Source organism: Orycteropus afer, unplaced genomic scaffold (genome assembly GCF_000298275.1).
Source record: "Orycteropus afer afer isolate SDZICR_OR568_19922 unplaced genomic scaffold, OryAfe1.0 scaffold00092, whole genome shotgun sequence".
Taxonomy (NCBI): domain Eukaryota; kingdom Metazoa; phylum Chordata; class Mammalia; order Tubulidentata; family Orycteropodidae; genus Orycteropus; species Orycteropus afer.
This window is the reverse complement of record NW_006921679.1, coordinates 7,108,883-7,130,113: the sequence shown is the minus strand read 5'-3', so window position 1 is coordinate 7,130,113 and position 21,231 is coordinate 7,108,883. Positions and strand designations below refer to the sequence as shown.

Below are 21,231 nucleotides of genomic sequence, written 5' to 3'. Positions count from 1 at the left end.
AGTCAATTACCTAAGCTCAGAAGGAATCTGTTCTTCCCTCTATGTAGGTCAAGCTGTTATCATTTCTCACAAAACGGTTGTGATAGTTTACAAACCAGCTTCTCCATCTCCAATCCATTCTTCACCCACTAGCACAAACACAGATCTGCTCACAGCTTGCCCTTACCTGGACCACAGCCGGGGGCCATTCCAAACTGTGTCCAGTGTACCCTCCCGGCTCTGTCTTCTGGCACAGGGCTGTCACAGCCACACCACCAAATGACTCACCATTGGCCGCATGCAGATGCCCCCTCCTGTAGGTTCCCTTTGACTTGGAAACTCCTGTCTGTCCTAGAATTGAGTTTAAATATCACCTCTTGAAGGAAAACAGCATAAACTCGCCCGGTGCGGCCTTTTTGTGCCTTTATTAAAAAATTACAATATTTGAATAGGATATGTTTATGTGAGTCTCTCACTGAAGCGGCTGTTTAGTCTTTTCAAACTACCCAATACTGTCTTTATGGCCTGAGTCTATTTAAAAAAAAAAAAATCAGTTGTTGTTGAGCCGATTCCAACTCAGGGCACCCTCGTATGTATCAGAGTAGAACTGCTCCAAACTGTTTTCAGTGGCTGGTTTTTCAGAAGCAGGTCACCAGCCCTTTCTTCCGAAGTGCCTCTGATTGGACTTGAACCTCCAACCTTTTGGTTTGCAGCCCAGAGCATTAACCATTTGCACCACCCAGGGACTCTAGAGTCTGTGATCCAAACCCACTGCTGTCAGGTCGGTTAGACAACTCCTGGCGACCCTATAGAACAGAGAAGAACTATGCATAGTGCTTCCTAGGTGGTAATCTTTGTGGAAGCAGACTGCTGCATCATTCTTCCTCAGAGCAGCTGGGTTCAAACTGCCGACCTTTCTGTTATCAGCTGAGCGCTTAACCTCTGCACTATCAGGGCTCCTCTGTTAGGGCTATGAAGGCAAAAATCAACTGAGGGGAGAACGATTGTCCCACCTACTTGTTTCTAAAAATACAGGAAGCTAGGAAACAAGTTATAGTTCTAAATATGAAGCAGACTGATGATTTTAGTTTCGTATATAAACAACTCAGTGAAAAGGAGTAAGGCCATAAGGAGAGAGAAGGGAAGAAAACAGAAAAAAAGTCAAACTGGGAGAGAGATGGAGACAAGGAACAGAGCTGTGATGAGGTCCACAGTGATGGGTGGAGACCAGGAAGTAGCACAAAGATGGGAAAGAAGCGTAAACAGAAAGCAAGCAGGCGACTGGAAGCCACTCCTGAGTCTTTGTACTGTAAAACCATATTACGTACTCCGAGCGGTGGGGGGGGGAGGGGTCCTGTCTAGCACTTGCCTCACAGATAAAGTTCAGTGAAAGTGCCTGAGCCTGAGCTATCTTGTCTTCAAGTAAATTCACTGCCTTCTCCACAACTGGCTTCTTTCTTCTTTTGTGTGTGTTTTCGGTGAAAGTTTATACAGCATATATTAGGTTCTCATTTGACAATTTCTGTGCAAATTGTTCATTTATTATGTGTTTTTTTTAACAAGATTTTTATGTACTTTGTTGTGCCATTTGAACATGATGTCCCCTGAGACTGTGGTCCCAAGCCTACAGGCCCGGTGACTCTCTCCCTCAAGGTGTTTAGTTGTCTCTGAGAAGCTACTCCAACCTTGTCCCCTGTTACTTCTGTACTGTACATGGATGTTTTTGTAGTACCAAGTATATGCATAAGGCTGAATTTAGCCAAATCTATCCTTGGTTTTGGGTGTATTCCTGTTCACATTAATTACGTTCACAGTCTGTCAACATTCTTGCTAATTGCTTTCTGGTTGTTCTGTTTCCAGTGTTCTAGTTTCCCTACCTCCCTTATTTTCTTGTCTGGCCTTTAGAGTGTTACTGATTTCTTGCATATAACATGGATAAAATAATGTCTTCTTTATTACCTAAATATACAATTTGAAAGAGATGTTAAAGCACCTTGAAAATTGTAGATTTCTGGGCAAATGTAAGACATTAATCCCTCTGATACTAAAAATGGTAATGGAACAAAAAGGAAAAGTGACATTAGGGCTCAAAAAAAAATTTCTCTTTCTAACTATGTAAGTATTTCCTTGTTCTGAAGTACGGTAATTGATCTGGGAGTTTATAAGTGCCCCTCACCTGCTGTAACTACTGGACATACTTTTATACCATGCCATGCCCCCTATAGTCCAGCTCTTGTGCTAATAAGCCAGTCCCACTTTATTTATGACACCTTAATTTTCCTTTAAAGAAAATTAGGTTTTGGTGTGTAGTTGTAATTAGTGAGATGCTACTATTTTGCTTTTAGAAGCTGTAAGCTGTAAAATGTCGTTTTTTGTGATTACAACACATGGGCTGGAACATAGGCAACTTTTAAGTGATAATATCTAACCTGCTGGGGGTTTTAACCTAAGACTCGTGAAGGTGCTTCCAGTGGCCCCATTGACAGAAATCAAGGAGCAGAAAATTTTTCTTTTTATCTTGCCTCTAATGAGGAACCCAGTCCCTGGAGTAGGACCTCAAGCTTGATCGTGTGTGTGTGGGGGAACCAAACCCATTGCCATTGAGTTGATTCTGACTCATAGCAACTCTATTGGGTTTCTGAGGCAGTAAATCTTTATGGAAGTAGATAGCCCTATCTTCCTTCCATGGAGTAGTTGGTAGGTTTGAACCACCAACCTTCTGGTTAGCAGTCAAATGCCTTAGGCATTGCACCACCAGAGCTTCATAGGTCACCCAAAAAGAGAAGGACTCTCAACCAGACGGATTAACACAGTAGCCTCAACAGTGGGCTCAAACACAGCAGCAATTGTGAGGATGTTCCAGGACCGGGCGGGGTTCTGTTCTGTTGTACATCAGGTTGCTATGAGTCAGAGCCGACTCGACAGCACCTACAAACAAGCTAAAATGGAGCAGTTCTTTCAATTAGTAAGGTAGGCACCGAACCATAGCAATTTTAGCAAGACTCGTAATCCTGTCACCAATAAAAATCATAGGTATTTTTCACATGACAATACAGTTTTTGCTGATAGTTTGAAATAGCACTTATATTTCTCAGTATACTTCCAAAGAGTGCTGGCTGTTAGACCTATCAGTAGTTGTTTTAATTCTTGTGTTAGTAAAGAATTGTATGTATTCCTACATCCTCATATTTTTTAATATTTTGATCTTTATATTTCAAAATACAACGAAACCTGTGAGAGCCGGAACTTGATGGGACTGGCTTGTCTTTCTGGGTCTTGGAAGTTTTCCACCTTCAACAGGTAGTCTTACCACCTTTCTGTCTCTGTGAAAGGAAAATACGTGCATTTTCCTTCTCCGACAGGGTTCTGCCTTACTGGCTTTTGCAGGTTTTACTGCGATTGGTCGACTTTGTTAACCCTATCTCTTTTTTTCTATTGTTTTTTTTTTCCTGACTTTGCCTCCTATTATGTTCAACTGCATATGGACTTTTTTTTTATAGCACATACAAATACATATGTTCTCAAGAATGTCCAGTGCCCCATAAAGGGTCTGAGCCCTTCACTCCTTCCCTCCTCCCCACACGCCCTCCAAGTAGTTCTGCTTCCAGGGGATCTACCAACATCTAGTCTTCTCCGCTGTGGAGTCCTCAGGCGCTACAGGCAGTTGACGCTCTCAGTTACTCACCAAAAGGTTGAAAGGTTGGTGGTTCAAATCCATAGGGAGGCACCTTGTAAGAAAAGTCTGATGATGATCTCCTTCCGAAAACTCAAGACACTGCAGACCCTCTGACACTCATGGGTGGTCATGAGTCGGAGTCGACTCCATGGTAGCTGGTACTGCTGACCTCCTTGAAGGTGTGGGCCAAGGATGCAGTACGGTGGAGTGGAAGGGTGGAGATTTTGAATTCGAGCAGGTTGTGCAATGAGCTTCTTCTCTTTCTTGCTGTATTGAATTGAACAAGCAGTTGTATTTCTTTTGACCCCAGTGTAAATGTGGCTAAAAGTACCTACTCGTGGGGTGGTAGTGAAGACTGAGTAAGGTAACCCATGTGCCTGGGACATGTCTGGTCTGCAGTAGGCATTCCAAAATCTAGCTTTCATTACTCTTCTTATCCCAGTACAGGCAGTCCACAGGTTACTAGACAATGCCTTCTTGCCCTTAAATGTTGTGTAAATTTGCCCTCACTTTGAAACAATCCCTAATGAGGGGTGGCGGAACCCACCCATTTCCAATGAGTCAATTCCAACTCACAGTGACCCTATAGGACAGAGTTGAGCTGCCCCATAGGGTTTGCAAGGATGTGAATCCTTGCGGAAGCAGACTACCTCATCTTTCTCCCATGGAGCTGTTGGTTGGTGGGTTGGGACCACTGACCTTTTGGTTAGCACCCAAGTGCTTTGCGCTGCTAGAGCTCCTGAACCAACCTCGACTTACAGAAGATTCTTCACCACATTCGACTTCACCTGCTACATGTGCAACTTTTAAATACGGAAAGGGTTTTGAGCCTTTTTTGCACTGAAACCAGAAAAACAAACCCGCTGCCATTGAGTCAATTCTGACTCATAGTGACCCTAGAAGGCAGAACAGATATGCCCCATTGGGTTTCCACGGCTCTAAATCTTTACAGATTTACAATAAACAGGAAACAGACTGCCTCATCGTTCTTCCACAGAGTAGCTGGAGGGTTTGAACAAATAACCTTTTGGTTGGTACCTTAACAACTGTACTACCAGAGCTCCTTAGAAATCTTGTATAACAACGAAAGATCATTCCAATGACTAGGATTTTATAATCCTAATACTGAGAAGCAAGAGTTAAAAGGATGATCACTCCACCACAAAGTCTGTTTATAAGAGTTTATGACTTGGGTGTGAATTGGTTATTCAAGCCTGTGTTGTTGTTGTTAAGTCCCATCAAGTCCACCCTCCTTGGATTTCTGAGGCAGTATCACTACGGATGTAGATTGCCCAACCTTCCTTCCAAGGAGTGGCTGGTGGGTTTGAACCGCCAGTCTTCTGGTTAGCAGTCAGATACCTTAGGCACTACGCCACCAGAGCTCCTATTCAAGTGTATAGAGCCCTGAATTCACCTGAAGCTTAGACTGCAGGACTGTGTAAGGGCCTAAGCTAGGCGTGCATGCTGCTTGTAGTGTTTTAAAGGCCAAAACGGATCTTTAGAGAACATGGACGCAGTCACCTGCTTGTTCCTTCAGTGTGTGTGGGCAGCCGCTGCCCGTCGCACAGTCTGAGGTAGGCAGTTGTTGCTGGTGGAGAGGGTTATCCATTGCTGTGTGCCTGCTGGTTGAAACCACACCCTAGCTGTCCCGTCCACCCTGGCTCACAGCCACCTCGTGTGTGTTAGAGGGGAACTGTGCTCCAGGGGGTTTTCTCCGGCGGACGTTCCAGCAGTCGGTTGCCAGGGCTTTGTTTTGAAGGTGCCCTGGGTGGACTTGAGCGTCCTGCGTTCCAGTTAGCAGCCAGGCGTGGTAACCCTTTGCAGCACCCGGGACCCCCGTACCTTTTGCAGTGAATGCTTTTTCCTTTTTCTGTACCTCATGGAACCGTATAAATACTCCAGCTTCTCAATTCCCATGAGGATTTCCCAGAAGCACATTGCCAGGCTTTTCTTCCAAAAGCCTCTGGGTGGACCTGAACCCCCACCTTTCAGTTAGCAGCCAGGCTAGTTCACCTCTTGCACCACCCGGAGAGTCCCTTTAGAGGGAGTGCTTTCTCCTGTTCAGTATTTGATGGAACTGTATAAATACTTTAGGTAGCACTGTGGTTAAAGCATTGGGCTATTGATCACAAAGTTGGTGATTTGAGCCCACTAGCCGCTGCCTGGAAGAAAGATGAGGTGGACTGCTTCTATAAAGATTCACAGCCTTGGAAACCCTATGGAGCAGTTCCACTATGTCCTCTAGGGGCGCTGTGAGTCAGAATCAACTCCATGGCAGTGGGTGTGGTTTTGGCTTTGCTTCAATAAAGATTCACAGCCTTGGAAACCCTGTGGGGCAGTTCCACTCTGTCCTCTAGGGGCGCTGTGGGTCAGAATTCATGCAGTGGCAGTGGGTTGGGTTTGGTGTAAATACTTTGAAAGTGCAGTTAGTTTACATTTGTGCCCACCTGTGCAGGAGCTTTCCGCCCTATGCCCTTGCCTTGACCGCCTTTTTTGCTTGGTTTTAAAACTAATTGATAGAAATGGAAGAGCTGAAGTTGTCTAGCACCGGCTGGCAAGCGTGCTTTAAGCTGGCATGCTGCCCACTTTCTCCTCCCCTCTCCCCGCCCCGCCCACTTCCCCTTCCCCTGCTTTATCTCTGCAACAGCCTGGGCTTCTCTGCCAAGATAGAGGTTCATTCGTGGCGTGGTTATTCTGTGGCACAGCATTTCAAGAGCAATCTTTAGCAACGGCTGATTGGGCTCTCTTGCTCTTGTCTCATTTCATGCTCAGGAGGCCCTATTATCCCCAGTGAACAACTGCGGAACCCAGCCACTCGGGTTAAGTCAGTTTCCTGAGTTTACAGAGCCAGCCAGCAGCGGAGGCAGCAAACTCCTGCAAAGCTCTTTTGTTTGTTTACTCCAGTTGCTTCACCTCTGGAAAAGTCATTTGTAAAATTAGAAGAAGGCATTGCCAGTTTAGAAAGGAGCTGTGGTAGCACAGTGACTAAGGCATCTGGCTGCTAACCAGAAGGTTGGTGGTTCAAACCTGCCCAGCCACTGCCCTGAAGCAAGACTGGGCAGTCGACTTCCATAAAGATTTACTTCCTGGGAAACCCACTGGGGGTCACTATGAGTGGGAAGTGACTTGATGGCGGTGGGTTTGGTTTGGTTTGGTGGTTTGGTTTGCCAGTCTAGAATCGTAGACTCTTGATCCCTGTGGGATTGTCTAGTCTGGAACCTGAGATCCAGAAGGGTCACTTGTGACTTGCCCGAGATCGACAGCTTGCTTGACCTCATCCCTTGACCTTGTCCCTGCCCATTACCCTGCTGTCCTCAGATCCACAGCCTCAGCAAGTTGAGCATCATGGCATTGGGTCCTAACAGCGCCAAGGTTACTCTTCTCTCGGCATCTTGTTTTAACAAAGCTCGCGGTGTGGAGCAGAGAGGCGGAGAGTAAGCATGGGGGTCGCCTTGCACATGCATTTCTTCTACTGGCAGACCTGCCTGTCCCTAGGCTGTTGTTAGGGATATTTGGGGAGACACCTGCCACAGCTCATTTAACTCGGTGACACTCGTTTTCTTCATGTCTCTTGTCACAGCTCAACCACACATCAGTTTAAATCATGGTTTCTAATTCGTGTCAAATGAGGGTTAGATTTGCTTATTTGAATCCATGTTATGGTTCTGCCTTCACCTTCTACACAAGTAACTTTAAAAAAAAAAACACAGTGCAGTTAACCCAAGAATGCCTCAGAAAGGGCCAAAAAGGTGGGTGGGAGGGAGGGAGGGCATAATTTGTGCTTGTTTAATACCTTCCTAGACATTTGAGCTCACCTAATTGTTCCCGTTTGAAAAGGTGGTTACCGAGGAGCACTGGCGGAGAGCTCCGGGCCAGGATGAGGAGCGGGCAGAGGCGCAGAGGATCCCAAAGAGGAGATGGGGTTCCGGGAAAAGGTCAAGACCCAGACCCCTCTCGGACTACGGCCAGTCGGTCAGCCGAAGTCTGTCCATCCCTGAGGACTCGGTGGCTGTAGACACCCAGAACGGGGACTGTGTGGGCAGTGAGCACCAGCCGGACATGGCGCCCACAGATGCCGCTCCCACGGGCTGCCCCAAAGGAAGCCGGAGGAGACGACCCGTTTCCGTGATAGGTGGCGTCAGCTTGTACAGGAGCAGCCCGGCGGAGGAGTTGGAGATCCTACTAAGCCAAGTAAGAGCCAGTGTGCTTCCGCCAGAGCCGGCAAAAATCCTGGTGCCTCCTGGCGTCCGTTCTCCTGCGACAGACTCCGTGGGACGTCGCCTTTCCTTCTGTCTGCCTTCCTCAAACACTCCGCTGTCTGCTCTCAGCCTTCGCGCCTCACTGGGTGAAAACAGGCGTGAATGAAAACTAACCACCCGGCTTTTGCTTCGGTGCCAACCCACTAACTCTTACTAACTTCCTTTCTTTCCTGGTATCGCCAAAGAACACGTGAACCTACATTGCTGTTCATTTTTAAATCACCTGTAATTTTTAACAAGAGAAGGGTAGCAGGGCATAGTTACTTTCCTGAAAGAAGAAACTGTTAACAAAAGAATGGGTCCTCCATTGGTCAAACATAAAGATAGGAAGAAAATAAAGAAGAAATCGATTTTTCTTCAGGAGATAGGAAATTTTTTTGTAAATCATTTTCCTAATCTTTACTTTTTGAATTTCAACTTTGCAGCTGGGTTGACAGTAATTAAAATCTGACTCCTGATTCCTTAGCGTGTGATATGGATTCAACAAGTATGGATCACTTAACTGATGAGCACACTGAGGATGCAGAACGTTTGGTTAAAGGCCCTGCTGGCGAGGAGTTTATACCTGCTGAGGCAGATACCCAGGCCTTGGCTAAGAGTTCACTGAACAGTGTAGAAGGAAGTGTCCAGTTCCATTGTAAAAGCCTGCCAGATCATGTCAGAAACAACCCGTAAAATTCTCTTAGAAGGGAAATTCTATACTAATCTTGGTGTTGGATTGTATGTTCACAGACTCCTTGTAAACTCCAGCACAACCCCTTGTGTATAGCCAACAATCAGAAACTCCACCTTCATTCAAATTGGGTTGGATTAAATTCTTCATGTGAAAACGAATTAAGTTGAAGAATACCATGAAATCTTTATGAGAGCTTTTTTGGTTGTTTAAGATGCTCCATATTGCTCGGTGGGAAATATTTCTGAGTGAAATCAAATTCGAATCTATTTTTGCTCCAAACACAGCAGCGGAAAGAAATTCTAAAAGCCCACTGCTGTTAAGTCGATTCTGACTCACAGTGACCCCCGCTGGGATTCCCAGGCTGTAAATCTTTACGGAAGTAGATTGCCTCATATTCCTCCTATGGAGCAGCTGGTAGGTTTAGAACCGCTCACTTTTTGCACTACCACAGCACTTAGGAATTACTCCACGTCAGTGTGTCTAAGAGGTGTGCAGTCAAAGAATTTTCTGCACCGTAACCTAATGTAGGGAGCTGAGAGGAAGGACAGGATTGCTAGTGGCATAATGGTAAAAGCATTCAGCTGCTCGCCAAAAAGACACTGGTTCAAACCCAACAATCGCTCTACGCGAAAAAGATGAGGCAGTTTGCTTCCATAAAGATTTACAGCCTTGAAAACCCTATGGGGCAGTTCTACTTTGCTCTAAAAGGGTCACTGTGAGTCAGAATCAACTCCATAACAGTCTTTTTTTCTCTCATTTGGGTGGAAAGACAGAAGAAATGTAAGGAAAGATGAACAAATTGGACCTTGCCTATATAGTTACAGGGACGATTAAAGTGGAAAATCAAAAGGACGTATAGACACTTCTCTGGTGGCGTAGTGCCTAAGGCACTTGACTGCTAATCAGAAGGCTGGTGGTTCAAACCCACCAGCCACTCCTTGGAAGGAAGGTTGGGTGATCTACTTCTGTAGTGATACTGCCTCGGAAACCCAGGGAGGGCTCGCTATGAGTTGTTCTGACTTGACGGCACATAACAACAACAACAAGGAGACCAGGGTCACTTGGTAGAAGAGCAACTCTTTCTTCCAAAGAAAGCTCCATTGTCGTTGTGGTTTAGCTAAACAAGCATTGCCTTCAATTCCACATACGTTTATCGAGTTCCTGCACGTGCTAGTCTGTACAGAGGGTCTGCAGGGTAAAGAAATGAGGTAGGACCAGTGCGCGAGGCCCACACGCTGGCTTCCCCTGCTCAGTCTTTGCTTTCTTTGGAGCTTGCACCCTTCATCTTCCTCATCTTCTGACACTGCATCTGCGTGACAACCCACCGCTCCCTACAGTTACTTTTCCTCCACTGAGACCTTCTGCTTTTATCTGCTGTGACCTCTTGGTATGTTGCTGACAGATATGATGACAGTGCTGCCATGGGTGAAGAGCCGCTGGGTTCATAATGATTTAAAAAACCGTTTAGGATAATTCACAGCCGTTGAGGCTTGCTGCAGCCTGCGGCTTACACGGTTTGGAGGAGCCACCTCACAGCTGTGAGTGGCTTGGAGGTGAGAATTCTGAGAGCCTTGCAGCTGTGTGTGTGATCAGCTTGCAGGAACTGTGACTTCCTGGCATCTCCTCACCACTCTTTGATTTCCTTCCACAGCCCGCCACCAGGCCTCCAGTGCCAGCTCACCAGGTGCCGCCGTACAAAGCTGTTTCGGCTCGGTTCCGTCCGTTCACGTTTTCCCAGAGCACCCCCATTGGGCTAGATCGCGTGGGACGCCGGCGCCAGATGAGAGCATCCAACGGTAAGTCCTCCGTGCCCTCTGAGCAGAGGCCTGCCTCTGACATTTCCTTTCAGGGCAGATGCTTGGGTGGTAGTGCATGTCTCCGCCTCTCTCTGGGCTGGAACGTCTGCTGTTCTGCCTGGTGGTGGAGCAGTGCTTTTCCTCGAACCTGCTCGTGGGCATTTACGGTATCATTAAGTTGCCTGTTACCAGCTGTCTAGGGCGGGTGCTCTCTGGCCCATGGCAGGGACTCAAGCATGAGGAGTTTGTTTCTCTTGTGGAATCTACGTACCTCATTCTTGTTGTTGTTGTTGTTGTTATTTGCCGTCAAGTCGGCCCCTACTCATAGCAACCCCTCCTTGGGTTTCTGAGGCAGTATCACTACGGAAGTAGGATTGCCCAACCTTCCTTACAGGTAGAAATTCAAATGAGAGTGTAATCCTAAGGATTCACCCTAATCTTTTAAAAGCTCTTCCTGGGGTGTTTGAGATCCTCAAACACTAGTTTGGACGCCAAAGCACACTTCACATGATACAGTGGTTCATGTGCTGTTGGAGTTGTTTTTCCAGTTGCCATGGAGTCAGGTCTGACTTGTGACACCCTCGTGTGTGTCAAGAGTAGTACTGTCTGCCTTAGGGTCTCCAGTGGCTGAGTTTTTGGAAGTGATGGCAGTACTGTACTGCCAAGCCTTTCCTCCAGTGTGCCTCTGGGTGGCCTTGAACTACCAACCTTTCAGTTAGCAACCAAGTCTTGACTGTTTGCACCACCCAGATATGCCATCACAGTGTTTACCCAATAATTGTTTATTGATTTGAATTAATTCCTCATGTTTTGGGAGTGATTTGAAAATTCATAAAAAATGAAACCATCCCCTACATTCACATTCAGTTCATTGCCAGTCTCCAGGTGAGCCACGGCATTCCCAGGCATGCACTCAATGAGAAGAATAAGAACTGACATATACTGAGATAATACCACATGCCAGACAGTGTCCTATGGGCTCTAGTATATTAACTCATTTATTTGGTAGATTTGGTAGATACTGTTATTATCTTCAAAGGAGCTCTGGTGGCACAGTGAGTAAGGCATTTGACTGCTAACCAGAAGGTTGGCAGTTCAAACCCGCCAGCCATGCTGTGCAAGGAAGACGGGGCAATCTACTTCTGTAAAGATTGGCCACCTCAGAACCCAATGGGGGTTGCTAAGTCGTTATTGACTCATTGGCGGTGTTTTTTTTGTTTTGTTTTGTTTTTTAATGCTTAAGGAATCCTAACAATGCATCGCTTAAGCACTTGGCTGCTCACCAAAAGGTAACTGGTTCAAACCCACTAGCTGCTCCACGGGAGGAAAACGTAGCCATCTGCTTCCTTAAAGATGATAGCTTTGGAAACTCTACAGGGCAGTTCCACTCTGTCCTCTGGGGGCACTGTGAGTCGGAATGAACTTAACGGCAGTGAGTTTGATTTAGGCTTTAGTTCTGTAAAGATAACAGCCTTGGAAACTCTACGGGGCAGTTCTACTCTGTCCTACAGGGTCGCTGTGAGTTGGAATCAACTTGACAGCCTCATTTTACAGGTGAAAAAGTTAAGGCATAAAGAAGTAAACTGTCACTTACCCAAGAAGCAGTAGAAATGGGATTTGAACCTATAGTCAGGTGGCGTTTTCAGGACCAAAGGTTGTCATGTTTATCCACTGGACTGTAATGCCCTTTAAAGAAGCATGGCAGATTACTAACAGTCACAGCATCAGCTGCTGGATGACGTTGTCGTTGCTGTTGTTAGGTGCCATCAAGTCATCTCCAACGCATAGCAACCCTATGTACAACAGGGCAAGTTTACCACATAATGGTGGCAGCTGTAGCCTCAGGAATGGATTTGTTTAGTGTAGTTTCAGGATGATTGAATGAGCTGAGTATGTCACTTAAGAACACTTAAATTTAGAGTGTGACCTTATATGAAATACCTAGGATTAGGAAATACATAAAAACTAAAGTTCATTACTGGTTCCCAGGAGTAAGTGGGAGGGAGGGGACAGAGGGACTTACTGCTCAGGGGGCTGAGCTTCTGTTAAGGGGATGGAAAATTTGAAAACGGATTGTGGTGATGGTTGAACAACATGACAGACGTAATTAATGTCACTGAACTGTGCACACAGAGAATATGGAATGGCACATGTTTTGTTATGTATCTGTTTACCATGTGTTATGGGTTGATCTCATTCCCCCCAGAATAACTGGTTGTAAATCCTGAGTTCTGTGCCTGTGGTTATAATCCCATTGGGAAATGGGTTGTATTTGTTATGCTAATGAGGCAGGATCAGTGTAAGCAGTGTTTTGAGTCAGTCTCCTTTGAGATATAAAAGAGATCAAACACAAGCTAGGAAGCAGAACTGGGGAAGGAGATGCCGTGCCACATGAAGATGGCCTGGGGACAGACAAGGACCTCCCCCAGAGCTGAGAAAGTCTTCCTCTAGAGTCGGTGCTCAGGGGAGCTCTGGTAGCATAGTGGCTAAGGCACTTGACTGCTAACCAGAAGGCTGGCGGTTCAAACCCACCAGCCACTCCTCGGAAGGAAGGTTGGGCATCCTACTTCTGTAGTGATACTGCCTTGAAAACCCAAGGAGGGGTCGCTATGAGTCAGGGCTGACTTGACGGCACATAACAACAACAACAACAACAACAAGCCTCCTAAACTGGGAGAAGAGGAATTTGTTTGCTAAAGCCACTTACTTGTGGTGTTTCTGTTATAGCAGCACTGGGGAACTGTTGTTGTTGTTGTTATGTGCCATCGAGTCGGCCCGACTCATAGCGACCCCTCCTTGGGTTTCCGAGGCAGCATCACTACGGAAGTAGGATTGCCCAACCTTCCTTCCGAGGAGTGGCTGGTGGGTTTGAACCGCCAGCCGTCTGGTTAGCAGGCAAGTGTCTTAGCCTCTATGCTACCAGAGCTCCCACAATACTCTATTAATATGTAGAAGGTGAGAAGAGGAGGGGAAGCTGTAGACAAAGGTTACTCAGAGAAGTGAAAGAGAAGAAGGAGGGGGAAGTATCCCTGAAGTTGAGGGAAGAGATTTAAAGGCAGAGGTTGAAGAGCAGGAAGATTCAGAAAGAGCCACCAATCATGGTGGTAGGAAGGTTGCTGATGACCTCTGACCTGGAAACAGTTAGGGAGGAGAGGTGTTGGGGAGTTGGGTGTGCAGGACCACCCAAGGTTGTGAGAGGGCAAAGAGTTGGTGAACAATGAGGAAACGTGACTGCTCCTAACATGTTTGCATGGTTCCTAACTTTCTTCTACATGCCTTATAGAAGGATTTGAGGTTACTACGAGATTTTGTCAAGTAGGATGTAATGGGAAAGAGAAATTAGATACCAGCTAGAGGTTGAGGAAACCTGCAAACGTCGTCTCAAACCCAATGTGTGTCCAAAAGAGAAATATCTGTTACTCTTTAATCGAGCCCACAGCCACCTGTTCTGATGGATTTCTCTTCCTTTCAGATGAACAGGCTACAAGCCTTGGGGTCATCAGCACCCATGTCCACAGAGTCACTGTTCCTCCTCCAGGGTCCCCAGCTTCTCAAGGTCATGGACACTTTTCTCTAACCGCTGCTTCTAGTCGCTTCCTCATGGCAGTCTTCCATACACATTCTTGTCAGAGTTATTTTTCATGTTCATCTCGTACTAGGTTATTTCCTTTCAAACTTTACCCATCATCAGTGGAATAAGGTCCACTCTCCTTAAGCTGGTATGCGGGCTTTTCATGTGACCCCCTGTCTAACTTTGCATCTGTCTGTCCCACTTCTGTCAGATCGTTCCATCCAGTGTTCCCTTTGTCAGCTGTAGGCTCTCCCACTCTCTTTGCCTTGGCTTACTCCCTCGGCCTAGAGTTCCTTCCCTTCTCTTTACTGTTTATCACAGTTCTTCCTACTTAGTGTTCCCAGAAACTCCTTTAAGGTAAATGCATTGCTATCTTTCTGCAGAGCAATCGGGCCATGTGTCCCATGACCACTCTCTCTGATCTGATAACCATCATCTGATGATGCATCTTGCGAAAGTTATCCAAAAGGAGATAAAAGCTGTGTGCATAAGATGCTCTTCCCAGAGTTACATGTGATAACACAGTGTTAACGGTGATGAATACGTGGTTAGTTAGATTGCCATATGGGCAACTACTTCAAAACAGTTTATAACACAGACAGCATCACGAAACAAAAAATGACTAATTTTAAATGAGTACATATAAGAAATAAGATCACATTAATACCATGGTTGCATCCATGTACAATATGTACACATTTGGTCAGAAGAACATGCCAAATGAAAATACTGTCATTAAGGTGATAGGAACGTAGATAATTTCTTCTCCAACTCTGCACACGTATATCCACACCCTCATTCCATGCTTTTTGTGACACTGCTTTTTGATCTCAGGGTATTATGGTTCTTTGGTTGAGAAGAACAGAAGCTAACCCTGGCTAGCTTAAGGGAAAAGGGGCTTTCGTGGGGGGATGTCAGGAGCTCTCAGAATCAATGAGGTGGCTGGGGAACCAGACTTGGAAGTGGACAGCAGTCATGGTTACTCCTCGGAGCTAAGGAGCTACAAGGAAGGCCATGTAACAGCAGGGGCTCCTTCTGGAGCACCAGGAGTGAGTGGCAGGCCTTCTCACCATGTGTCACCCGCTGAAGCCCAAGTCCGAGGAGAGAGGATTGTCCTCTGCAAGCACAGGCGCTTGCAGGGATCCATTGCCCTCTGCGTTAAGAGGCAGGCACCCGGACTGCCTGTCCACTTGGGCTGAATAACCATGAGGCACTGGTGGCCAAGTGGTAGAGTGTTCGCTTCCCATGCGAGAGCTAGGTTAGTTCCTGGCCAGTGCGTCTCATGCACATCCACCACCTGTCTGTCAAGAGGGAAAACCCTATGGTCCGAGCTTCAACTGAAGAGGGGATATAGCACAGGACCAGGCAGTGTTCTGTTCCATGTGCACAGGGTCACTATGAGTCAGGGGCCAACTGAAAATTACTAACAGAAGGCTGAACACATTGGAGGGTTGGTGATTCTCCCAAGTGGAATCCAGGTGCTGTTAGAAACTGGACATACTCTGCTATGTTTGTTCGTTCATTCCTTTTTTTTTTTACTCCAGATTTTTTTGAAGTTTAAAACTTTTTGGATACTTTTTTTTCTTTTTTGGTGATCTGGCTGAAAGTTTACAGAGCAAATTCACTTTCCATATAGCAGTTCACACACACGTTGTCTCATGACATTGACTACAACTTACCGCAATGCAATAGCTCCCCTCCCACTTCTTCCTGATGGTTACTTCTTCCCTGTGTCCATCCCTCCGTGTGCTCCTGCCCCCTGAACTGTCACCCTGAGCATAAATAGCCCTTCTTTTTCCCACGGTTGCTCTCTCCAAGGAGTGTGTCTACCTCAGGTACATATTCAACTCTTGTGCCTGTCTTTTGTTTGGCTGGAAGCCACAGGAGTGGGTTCAATTCCAGACCTTAAGGGCAGCTAGGGGCCATAGTCTCAGTGGTTCCACCAGGCTCTATCAGACCAGCAAACCTGGTCTCCTTTTTTTTTTCTCCCCAAATGATTTTGGGTTTTGTTCCACATTGTTCTCCCTCTCTATCCAGGATCTCCTACATAGATCCCCCTCCGAGTGGTTGACAGTGGTAGCCAGGCACCATCTAGTTCTTTTGTTCTCATAGTCGTATAGGCTGAGGATTGTGTGGTATACCAGTCACGAGGACTAATTGTTTCCATGAATCTCCGGTTTTCTCATTAATTCCTTTACTCAGCCAATAAATATTTACTGAGTTGCCTTACCAAGTACCCAGGAGCTTTGGAGGTACAGTGGTTAAGGCATTGAGCTGCTAATCAGAAGGTTGGTGGTTTGAACCCACCAGCTGCTCTATGGAAGAAAGATGAGGCAGTCTGCTTCTGTAAAGATATACAGCCTTAGAAACCCTATGGGGTCACTATGAGTCAGAATTGACTAGATGGTGTGAGTTTAGTATTTTTTTTTTAACCGTATGCCTTGTGAGAGTTGTGAACAAACAGACCCTTCACTCAGGGACTTATATTTTAGTGGAGGGTTATAAGGAATAACTTAACAAGTAACTAATCACCCTGTTAAACCAAACCCATTGCCATTGAGTTGATTCTGACTTATAGCAACTCCCATTGGGTTTCCAAGTCTATAAATCTATATGGAAGTAGATTCCCTCATCTTCCTCCTGCAGAGCAGCTGGTGAGTTTGAACCGCTGATCTTCTGGTTAGCAGCCAAATGCCTTACCCACTGCACCACCAAAGCTGACTAATCACGTTAGGTAGTGCAATGAAGAAAAATAAAGCGGGATCAAGCCCAGAGACAAACCCACTGCCATCCAGTCAATTCTGACTCATAGAGACCCTCACTGAGTTTCCAAGGCAGTCTTCTTTATAGAAGTAGATTGCCTCATTTTCCTTCTGCAGAGTGCCTGGTGGATTTGAACTGCCAGCCGCCTTCTGGTTAGCAGTCAAATGCCTTAGGCATTGTGCCACCAGAGCTCCCTAAAGCAGGGTGCACACCAAAAAACCAAACTCAGTGCTGTCAAGTCAGTTCCAACTCACAGCGACCCCTCCTTGGGTTTCCGAGCCAGTGTCTCTATAGAAGTGGATTGCCTAGTCTTCCATCTGAGGAGTGCCTGGTGGGTTTGAACCACCAGCCTTCTGGTTAGCAGTCAGCCTTAGGCACTATGCCCCCCCGAGCTCCTTAAAGCAGGGTAGCTCAAAAAACCACACTCAATGCCGGTGAGTCAATTTTGACTCATAGCAATCCCTCCTTGGGTTCCTGAGGCTTTTTTTTTTTTTTTTTGGATCTCTACCAAATTAGATTGCCCAGTCTTTCTTCTGAGGAGTGGCTGGTGGGTTTGAACCTCCAGCCTTCTTAAAGCAGGGTAGAGGGCATTAATTTCCAAAGAGAACTTCATTCTAATATGAAACAGCTGTTCCTTGTATAATTGAAAACCTTTTCGTTGCTTCCCCAAAGGGACACACTCCAACGGCTCCACAACTGCCACAGTCAAGTCCAAGTCCAAGTCTAGAACCAGTGACGGAGGGCCAGCCCTCCTCCAGTTCTGGGGCAAGGCCTTTAACAATTTTATCACGTGAGGGAAATGTAAGCAACACACACTATTACCATAGGTAGGGGAAACGAAATGTTGTTATGTGCCTATGAGGGGAAACGAGATAGCAAATAAATAAAATAGTGTGGGTTATATATTTTAATATAAAACCAATTTCTGTTGAGTCGTGTGGGTTCCGTCTCATGGAGACCCCATGTGTGCCTGAGCAGAACTGTGCTGCATTGCATTTTCAGGGGCTGGTTTTTGAGAAGAATATTACCAGGCCTTCCCCTCAGGTGCTTCTGGGTGGAATCGAATTACCAATCTTTTGGTCCATAGCCAAGTGTTCTGGTTCCCTAGAGCCGCTCTGACAGGAATACACCACAAATGGGGGGATGGCCTTAAGAAACAGGAGTTTATTCTTAACATTTGCAGGCTTTAAGTCCAAGTTCAAAGTGCCAGGCTGTAGGGGTGGGTGAAAGCCCCTCAACCTTGGGGTCCAGCTCTGCCTCCTGCTCCTGGTCCACTGGAGCTAGAGGCATTTCTTCACTCAGACAGCTGCTATCTGCTGAGGCTGCCAAGCCCAAGGTTGATAAATAAAAAGGCACAGTCCCGATGTTACCAAACCACATGGCAGGCCATTAACTTAAGTCCATTGTAAGTCCCAAGGTCAGCAGAGCATGGCAGGGACACGGCTACATGCAGGGTCCAAGTGTGCCAAAGGCTAGAGACCATTCCCAAGGCTTCTCCTTATATACAGGAAGCAGACCACGTCCCAAAGGCAGCTACTCAGCTGCTTGTGGTAGATCCCACCATGGAGATGATTGCCAGTCTCATCATGGGGAATACTACACCCAGCTGCCCAGCCACTCAACCAGGCCCAGCCAAGTTGACACACAAACAGAACTACTGCACCAAGTGTGTTAACTCTTTGCATCACTCATGAGATCAAAAAAAGGAACTCTGTCTCTCCTGTCTTTCGTTACAAAGCAGTAGGTGGTGGTTTTGACTTGGCTTCTCCAGCCCCCACTGTATGTGGACCTTGACTCTATCCAGCACCTCACCTGGGAGGGTTCTTTGCCAGGTGAGGTGGCCAGCACCTTCTGAACTGTTAGAGGCCCTGCTTGCTTAGAATTGCCATGGTCTCCTTTCTTCTGTCCAATTAGTCAAGTCAAAAATTTGTCAGTCTACAACATTTTGTGGACCATCAGCTATGAGCTGGGCACTGTTGTTAACCATCTGGAACACAGCAGAGAATAAAGCATAACAAAACAAAATACACATTTTATGAATAGCTATGAAATACTGACAGATATATTACTGGAAAGCTTAATAACTAGCCCTGAACCATTGTCCGACACTGCTGAAAGATGAGCTGCCTCCTCACAACTTTAATGATGTGGGTGGAATAAAGCCTTCGGGACCTCCATTTGCTGATAGGGCATGACTCAAAATGGGAAGAAACATCTGCAAACATCCATTAATAATCAGAATGAGGAATGTGTGAAATATAAATGTAGGAAAATTGAAAGTTGTCAAAAATGAAATGGAATGCATAAAGATTGGCATTCTGGGCATTATTAGTGAGCTGAGATGGACTCACCTACTTTGGTCATGTTGTCAGAAGGGACCAGTCCCTGGAGACGGATGTAATGCTTGGTAAAGTGGAGGGTCAACGAAGAAGGGCAAGGCCCTCAATGAGATGGATTGAGAGTGGCTGCAGTGACGGGCTCAGGTACAGCAAGGATAGTAAGGATTGCGCGGGACCAGGCAGTGTTTTATCCTGTTGTACACAGGGTCACTAACAGTCAGAGCCGACTGGACAGCACCTCTCAAGAATAGCATTCAGACAGATTAAATAAGTCCATCCCGAGGGCCACCTTAGGCACTGATGATTGCTGTGGGGAAGGTGAGCAGGGGTGGAGGGAGAGCTCTCTAGAGAGCTGACATTTGAGTGGGGACCTGAAAGATGACTAGGAGATGACCAGGCTAAGATCTCGGGGAGGACAGGTCCACATGGAAGGAAGGAGTGTTACATGCCCCAAGATAGGAAGGAACGCAGTGTGCCTGAGGTTCCAGCAGTGCCTGCAGCTGAGGGAACAAGAAGAGAAAGGCACTTACAGTCAGGTGCGTAGCTTGTGGCCAGGTTATTTGCAGGTCATGATAAGGAGTTTGAGTTATTCTAAGTGTGAGGAGAAGCCATTTTCAGCAGAGGAATGGTGTGGTCTGAATTATGCTTTGGAGAGGAAGGACAATTTAGGGGGAAAGGCAGAGGAAGAGAGACTGTTGCCTTAGTCTAGAGAGCACAAAGGGAACCCACATTTCCTTGCTTGTTCATACTCCCAGTGTTGGGAGGAAGCTAAAGTGGCCATGCTGAGTTCTTACTCAGTGTGACTGGTATTGACAACTCCATTGGAAGCACATTGTTCTTAGGGGACTGGATCGGTCAGGTCTTTCCAGAGAAACTGTGTGTGTGTGTCCGTGTGTCTGTCTGTCCCTGGGTGGTGCAAATGTTAAGTGTTAACTACTAAACCAAAGTTTGACAGTCTGAGCCCACCCAGAGGTTCCTTGGAAGAAAGGCCTGGGGACCTACTGAAAAATGAGCCGTTGAAAACACTGTGGAGCACAGTTCTACTCTGAAACCCATGGGGTTACTGTGAGTGCAAATTGCTTCAATGACAACTGGTTTGTTGTGTGTGTGTGTGTGTGTGTGTAAAACACCAAAACCAAACTCACTGCTGTCTAATCGAGTCAATTCGACTCATAGTGGCCACTCTTTGGGTTTCTGAGGTGGTATCTCTGTGGAAGTAGATTCCTTCTGAGGAGTGGCTGGTGGGTTTGAACCTCTAGCCTTCTGGTTAGCAGTCAAATGCCTTAGGCACTACGCCACCAGGGCTCCTATATAAATGTATGTATGTATGTATATGTATATGTATATGTATATGTATATGTATACGTATATGTATGTATATGTATACGTATATGTATGTATATGTATACGTATATGTATAAGGAATGAGCGTTGGACTGAGCTTAAGGAATTTGCTCACGCCATTATAGGGACTGGCAAGTTGAAAATCTGTAAGACAGGCTGGTAGACCAGAAACTCCACAGAAGTTGGCACTGCAGTCTTAAGACAGAATTGCTTTTTTTTCTGGGAAACCAGTTTTTGTTCTGTGGTTGGATGGCCCACTCACATCATGGAGGGTAATCTCCTTACTTAAAGTTAACTGATTGTGGGTGTTAAGCACATCTGCAAAATGCCTTCACAGAAGCACCTAGATTCATGTTTGATCAAGTGACTGAAGTGACCAGTCTACCAAGTTGACACATAAAACTGACCATCACAGGAACTAAATTCTGTTTCCTTTGTTTGTTAGTTTAACAGTTTCTGCATATACAGTGCAGTGACACTGATTTCATTCTTTGAGTTCTGTAACCATTCTCACCCTCCTTTTCTGAGTTGTTCCTCCCTCATTAAAAAACTCACAGCCCCCTAGGATTCTTAGCTATCTGTTGGGTTGCTGTTGTCAATTTGATCCCATATGGATAGTTCTTAAAAGAGTATAATGGTCAAGGCAGACCTTTTTTTATTAGTTAAGTTAAACTGGGTACAACTTGAAGAAGATGCTTTTGGTTTAAGTTTTAAAAATTATCTGAGGGGGTGGCCGGCAAGATGGCGGACTAGGCAGAAAGACTGCACAGACCTCTTCAACAAAGAAAAGGGAAACAAATTAACACAGACACAGAAGATAATCCTGGA

At 46.0% G+C, this 21,231-nt stretch overlaps 1 protein-coding gene across 1 annotated transcript in view; it reads left to right on the top strand.

The window, feature by feature from the left end:
• Positions 1-21,231, top strand: part of SPATA13 (spermatogenesis associated 13) — a 145,613-nt gene that overhangs the window by 39,229 nt on the left and 85,153 nt on the right. Inside the window, exons 3-4 of the mRNA XM_042781169.1 lie at positions 7,493-7,846; positions 10,242-10,386. Coding sequence (XP_042637103.1) covers positions 7,493-7,846; positions 10,242-10,386 — 499 coding nt within the window. The remainder of the gene's footprint in view (positions 1-7,492; positions 7,847-10,241; positions 10,387-21,231) is intronic.